Source organism: Aquarana catesbeiana, linkage group LG02 (genome assembly GCF_042186555.1).
Source record: "Aquarana catesbeiana isolate 2022-GZ linkage group LG02, ASM4218655v1, whole genome shotgun sequence".
Taxonomy (NCBI): Eukaryota; Metazoa; Chordata; class Amphibia; order Anura; family Ranidae; genus Aquarana; species Aquarana catesbeiana.
The window spans coordinates 706,816,599-706,823,764 of NC_133325.1; the positions used below are offsets into that span (position 1 = coordinate 706,816,599).

Consider the following 7,166-nt stretch of genomic DNA (forward strand, 5'->3'; position numbering starts at 1 on the left):
GAGCAGCAAGATGCCAGGAACAGTGGGCACAACGTCCCCTGCGCTTCCCAGAACTCCTTAAACCTCCTCACTGCTCCCAGGCCTGGAGGACAGACTGACCAGGGGTTCAGAGAACAAGGACGGGCAGGAAATGCAAGCAGCTAGGGACCACTCCAGGTCACTGAAAAGATCCAATGGAAGGAACAGAGCACCTGTCCTCACCCAGAATGAAAACAGGTCTTGCCAGTTGCTGGACATCATGGATATCCTACTGGCATGCACGGTACCATACTGGAGCAACACACACAACTGCAGACAGGGCTAGGGGGTCCCTCTCTGACCCCCCCTCCCCTCTGTCTTTCTCCTCTGTCAACCCCATTTCTCACCCCCTACATGTACGCAGTCTGGCAGTCTCTTGGGCCATGTCCGCAGTCTGACCATCTCCTGTACTACATCTGCAGTTTGACCATGGTAATGTGATAATGACATTGGCGAAAAGGGTCACCTTAAAATGATGCCCCCCCCTGAAAAAAAGCCCATGGAGACCCATGCAGACTCTTAAAGACTCCAAGTGAATTCTAATAGTGTAAGTGGAAGCAGCTTAGAAGATCAGCAATTAAGCCAGACAAAGCACCAAGGTTAGGTAGGCAAGATGTCACAACAGTGTTAGTAGAACAACTTTTAATAAGTATACAAAATGAATAAAAAACAGCAACATACAAAAGCCATCAATAAATTATAGTCAATTTAAAAGTAAACATTTAAACGTCATGAGACTCTGCAACTGTGGATTGTTGTGAGGATTTCAAGGTCTTCTTTGGCAACAGAACAGCTTGGATGTTGGGCAAGACTCCCCCATCTGCAATGGTAACACCAGCAAACAGCTTGGCCAGTTCCTCATCATTCCTGACAGCCAGCTGGATGTGTCTGGGCATGATGCGGGATTTTTTGTTGTCTCTGGCTGCGTTTCCTGCCAGCTCCAGGACCTCTGCACACAGATATTCAAGAGTGGCTGCCATGTAGATGCCGGCTCCAGAGCCAATCCTCTCGGCATAGTTTCCCTTCTTCAGAAAGCGGTGGATGCGGCCTACTGGGAACTGGAGACCTGCTTTAGCTGACCTGGAGGACTTGCCCGCTGCAGTCTTTTGGACCTTCTTTCCACGGCCAGACATTTTGGAAAAGACTGCAAAAAAAAAAAAAAGTTTTTGGAGATTCACCATCTCTATTTGTCCTGTTTATCATTGTAAGCAGTAAAAAAAAAAAAAAAAAATTGGGTTGTCCCTAGAAAAGTAAGAGGTAAAATCTTCCAATGGAGACACTAGTTCTGGGGACCTGGGGGTCCCCAAGGAATTCCCCTCACATCCTGTTTGGCTATGGGACAGGAAGTGAAGGGAAATCTCTGCAATGTGTCAGATGGCAAAAAAAAAAAAAAAAAAAAAATTTACATATACATATATTTTTTCCCCTATAGTTCTACTTTAACTTCCAATCATTTCTTCATTCTCCCTAGGCAGGAAAAAAAAAAAAAAAATGGGCAGTCCACACATCCCAGGCGCAGACTCATCTGAATTGCTTTCATAGGTGTGCGCAGCCTATTGCATTAGGGTGTGCACCCCAAAGATCAAACATACCTTTCTCTGCAGTCTCAGCTGCACAGGGCAGTGAATGAATTGGAAGTGCTCTGTGCCGAGTGTCTTCCTGTACATTCACAAACTGAAGCATAGTAAACAGTTCTGAATGAGCACAGTGAGCAAGTGTTCCAGTGTTTGTTTAGAAAAGGAAGGGGCCAGTAAATGACATTTACTAGCCCCTTCCCCTGCTCTCCATCCTGAAACATCCCCAGCAGTAGCCAGATGGGGGGGGGGGGGGAGCCAGCAGCACAGCAGGTCCAACAATGGGATGGAAGCACAGCCAGTAGGGGGAAATCAGCACCACACATATCGATTAGGGTGTGCCCACACCTGACAACCCCTGTGCATGCCCATGCTTGCTTTAGATTAGAGGTAATAAAGTCAGAGTGGATTTAGGCTCGATTCACACCTATGCATGTTGCTTTTGAGCGTTTTTGGAGGTTTTTTTTTCATGCTTGCCACGTTTTTGAGCAGCGTTTTTGCCGCGATTTGCTTTTTTTTTTTTTTTTTTTTTTTTTACAGTTTTTTTTTACAGTCTAAAAAAAGAAAAAAAAAAAAAAAAGGCAAAAACGCTGCAAAAACGCTGCAAAAACGCTGCAAAAACGCTGCAAAAACGCTGCAAAAACGCTGCAAAAACGCTGCACTTGCGTTTTTGATGCTTGTCCATTGAAAACCATTACATGCAAAACGCTGCTTTTTGCATGAAAAAAAGTCCCCAACCCTTTCCAAAAACACAGAGATACAAAAAAGCATTGATGTGAACATGTTCCATAGGAACCCATGTTAAAAAATTCCCGTGCATTTCTGCAAAATGCAAAATGCATCAAAAAACGCGCTAGTGTGAATGGAGCCTAAGTGGACAGGGGGGTAGTATGTGTGGCCACATAGTGAAGCCTGATAGGATTAAACTGTTACAGCTCTTAGAGGAGGGGTCTCTAAACTTCTACACAAAGGGCCAGTTTCCTGTTATTCAGACTTTGGAGGGGGGGGGCTGGACTGTGACCCATGGGAGTAAACAGTGCCCTATTGTTGGGGTCAGTGGGAGGAATGGTGCCTCAAGGGCTGGATAAAGGCAAGCAAAGGGCCACATCTGGCCCCCAGTGCACAGTTTGGAGGCCACCAATCTAGAGTATGGTGTGGAACAGTCACAGGTCCAGAGTGGCAAACAATGAATAGTGGTCTCTGAGGGCTGACCGCAAATACAGTCAAGCCCATGCCAGTCAAAACCATGCAGCCAACTGTAAAAAGTGACAAGTATGCAATATCCACTGACTTACCAGTCAGTGTCCCTGTTATAGGAAAATGCTGTCCTGCCTTGGTGACAATTTAACAAAAATTTTTTCCCCCCCCTAGAAATTGACAAAACAAAAAACTCACCATGTCTACTTTCCAAAAAGGGGTCATTTGGGGGTTATTTGTACTACCCTGCCATTTTCAGGTCTCAAGAAATGATAGGCCATCAGTATTGATCGATTTTCAGATATGCCAATGTTCGCGGACACTAACTTTCCTACAGAATAAATATGCACCGATTTGGGTTACGTTCAAAAGGAAAGGACAAGAAGTTTTGGTCAAATTTCAGTCTGCTTTTCTTTAGTTAGAGAAAAAAAAAAAAAAAACCACGACATGGTGATTAAATACCACCAAAAGCTCCAAATTGTGTGAAAATGCCAGCACTGTCCCAGCTACAGCACTGCTCCTAATTCTTGGTGTCACAGGCCCCTGCTACTATCAAACTCCAGTGATGAGGGAGCTGGGGCATGGTTTACTGGTACTGTGTGGATCTATGAACGCACACAGTCCAGCTTGGGAGCGCATCCACATGGGTGCCCCAGCCCCCATAGCAGGTTACTTAGGAGGCACCCAGAGCAGGAAGAAGAACCAGAAAGCACCATTGGTTGGAGAAAAAAAAAAAAAAAAAAAAAACAAAACAACACCACACACACACACACACACACACACACACACACACAACTTGTTCTAGAAATTCAGGACAATTAACTAAAAATGTCAGGTCTTAACAGACAGCAGAATTTACAGAGCAGCAAGGTCAGGATCTAATAAAGCCAGTATCCTAGGCATTGGAAAGGAAGATAAATCACAGTTAACTAGGCCCACATAGACAGCAACTTAACTGTGTAAAATTCAAATACTATACTGCAAGCAAACTTACCACAGCAAATTTTTTTTTTTGTTTATACACTTCCTTGACCAGCTCACACTGCAGCAATCAAAAGCCAAGTAGTATGTGGCCTCACTATAGCTTATATACCTGAACACTCTCAGGAAGAGGCTAAATGCAAGCATAGCGCCACAGGTGCAAGAGGTAAGGTCATTATTACAGGGTTTATTGTGTAATCCCTTCCCTGACCCAATCACATTACAAGCATGGCAGAGTAGAAGAAGCTATATTCGTTTAGAGGGAGTTTTTTCTTCCCACACCATTATATTTTTGTTTCAGATTTTATCCATCAGATAAAACAGACAAAATTCAGCAAAAATTGCATAGTGTGAGTGCCTGTGTATACTGTCCATCCAATCAGATGGTACCTCACACAACGGTTGGTACATTTTGATGACTATACAGTGCATCCAGAAAGTATTCACAGTGCTTCGCTTTTTCCATATTTTATTATGTTACAGCCTTATTCCAAAATGGATTAAATTCATTATTTTCCTCAAAATTCTACAAACAACACCCCATAATGACAACGTGAAAGAAGTTTTTTTAAATCTTTCCAAATTTATTAAAAATAAAAACTAAAAAAAAATCACATGCACATAAGTTTTCACAGCCTTTGCATGAAACTCAAAATTGAGCTGAGGTGCATCCTGTTTCCATTGATCATCCTTGAGATGTTTCTACAACTTGATTGGAGTACACCTGTGGTAAATTCAGTTGATTGGACATGATTTGGAAAGTCACACACCTGTCTATATAAGGTCCCGCAGTTAACAGTGCATGTCAGAGCACAAACCAAGCCATAAAGTCCAAGGAATTAACTATAGACCTCCGAGACAGGGTTGTATCAAGGCACAGATCTGGGGAAGGGTACAGAAACATTTCTGCAGCATTGAAGGTCCCAATGCGCACAGTGGCCTCTATCCTCTGTAAATTGAAGAAGTTTGGAACCACCAGGACTCTTTCTAGAGCAGGCCGCCTGGCCAAACTGGAAGGGAAGAGCCTTTGTCAGGGAGGTGACCAAGAACCTGATGGTCACTCTGACAGAGCTCCAGCCTTTCTCTGTGGAGAGAGGAGAATCTTCCAGAAGAACAACCATCTCTGCAGCACTCCACACATCAGGCCTGTATGGTAGAGTAGCCAGACGGAAGCCACTCTTCAACCAAAGGCACATGACAGCCCACCTGGAGTTTGCTAAAAGGCACCTGAAGGACTCTCAGACCATGAGAAACAAAATTTTCTGTTCTGATGAAACAAAGATTGAATTCTGTGGCCTGAATGGAAAGCATCATGTCTAGAGGAAACCAGGCACCGCTAATCACCTGCCAATACCATCTCTACCGTGAAGCATGGTGGTGGCAGGATCATGCTGTGGGGATGTTTTTCAGTGGCAGGAACTGGGAGACTAGTCAGGATCCAGGGAAAGATGAATGCAGCAATGTACAGAGATATCCTTGATGAAAACAGAGCGCTCTGGACCTCAGACTGGGGCGAAGGTTCGTTTTCTAACAGGACAATGACCCTAAGCACATAGCCAAGATAACAAAGGAGTGGCTATGTGACAATTCTGTGAATGTCCCTGAGTAGCCCAGAATTGAACCTGATTGAACATCTCTGGAGAGATCTGAAAATGGCTGTGCACTGACCCTCCCCATCCAACCTGATGGAGCTTAAGAGGTCCTGCAAAGAAGAATGTGAGAAACTGCCCAAAAATAGGTGTGCCAAGCTTGTAGCCCCCCCGCCTTGCCCGCATGGTGGGACTTCTAATTTAGGAGTTTATTAGGGGGATTGGACAGGGTAGTTTTCTATTTAGGACTCATCTACCTTGGGCACTATGTTGTGCCCCTGATGGATAGCCGTATCACTACACAATCTCTAGTATGGGCACGGCCCTTTTCCAACATGACAGCCGGCCCATACATTACTATCCCACGTTGACACTAACACAGCGCGTTGCCGTGTGTGCGCGCAACCAGACGCATGCCATCATGGCGCGCATGCGCGGGCTCTACAGCAGGAGTCTGTTGCCTAGGTGACGCTCGACGTACCTACGTTGAGCGCACCTGACAGCAGCAATGATAGGCGAACCGCGCCATTGGTCAGCGGGGCGCCTTGTCTCTGCCCATATCCCGGCCCACACCACATATAGGATGCCAGAGATGGCAAATGGCATCATTCTTCCCGAGGTATCTACCTAGGAACATCGGGGCGAATCTTTGGTCTGGAGCTCTATGGACCCTTCCTGTTCCAAGTCATGCAACTTGCACCTTTGAAAAAGTAAGTGTTTTTTTGCCTCACACACTTATAAGGAACAGGATCCCCCCTATGTTGGGAGGCCAGCCCTTATGGCTGGACTAACTGTTTAGGGGGGGCTTGGTTGTGTGGTGCTTTTTGTGGGGGTCGCTGTGTGGGGGGTGTGTGGGGTGTGTGGGGTGTGGGGGGGTTTGCTGTGGCTGCCCCCTCTCTCTCCCCCCCGCCTCCACGCTGCCCCCCCACTGTTGCCTCACCGGTACCCCCCACTCATTTACGTTTTGCCTTATTTTTTGCCTTATTTTTACAGACAGGCATCAGTTATCTGAGGCTGAAGGCGCCCAATACCGGGATCATTTTTTATCCAGCCATCTTGTAGAGATATAGGACAACATAAACCACCAGAGTTGGGGGACTTCTGTGCCCCGGCATGGGATAAAACACTTACCCGCGGGATGCTTTGGGAGGACGTAAGTTATATGAGAATCCAACTAATGCAAGAAATGTATATGTGTGTATATATATTCATAAATTGTAATATTACGATTTTTGATTTTTTAGACTGTGATGTATTTCCCTGAAGAAGACTTTTCTTTGAAAAGATATATATGTTGAAACGCGTTGGAAATTCCACTACTCTATGCCACGGTTGTCATCTATGGTGACTGTATTGGGTAGTGTGATACATAACTTCCTTTTATACTCTTCTTTATGCAATATCTGTATTATGATTTAATTATTATTTGATGTATATACAGATTTGTCCTTGAAATTTGAACTCTGAACATTTGTCTGTTGGATGAACTTTTTTTGTAAATTTTGTATATTTTAACTTTGTTCGATATAAAATAAAATAGAATATAAAATAAAATAGATTTTTATCATTTAGTTCATTGCCTTAAAAATCCCCTAAGAGGTCTTACAATTTTCTACATATGCATATGGGATGATGGCAATGACACATCCAAACCACCGAGGTCATACGTATATAAATTTATGATTAGGGTCGATAATACACCCATACCTCAAAATTGACCCAGGTGGCTGGATGTGGACCCCCAAAAGGTATACTATAACTAATTAGTCCTGATAATTATAAGTTCACCATTTTTTGCTCCCCATAG

At 44.3% G+C, this 7,166-nt stretch overlaps 1 protein-coding gene across 1 annotated transcript; it reads right to left on the reverse strand.

The window, feature by feature from the left end:
- Window positions 1-740: 740 nt before the first annotated feature.
- Window positions 741-1,151, reverse strand: LOC141130078 (histone H2A, embryonic-like). The gene has a single exon (XM_073618044.1). It carries the CDS (start codon window positions 1,149-1,151, stop codon window positions 741-743), a length of 411 nt encoding a protein of 136 aa, XP_073474145.1.
- Between the last annotated feature and the right edge of the window lie 6,015 nt (window positions 1,152-7,166).

Excerpts from the sequence above, each read along its gene's own strand:
- LOC141130078 (XM_073618044.1), bottom strand. The coding sequence starts at position 1,151 with ATGTCTGGCCGTGGAAAGAAGGTCCAAAAGACTGCAGCGGGCAAGTCC.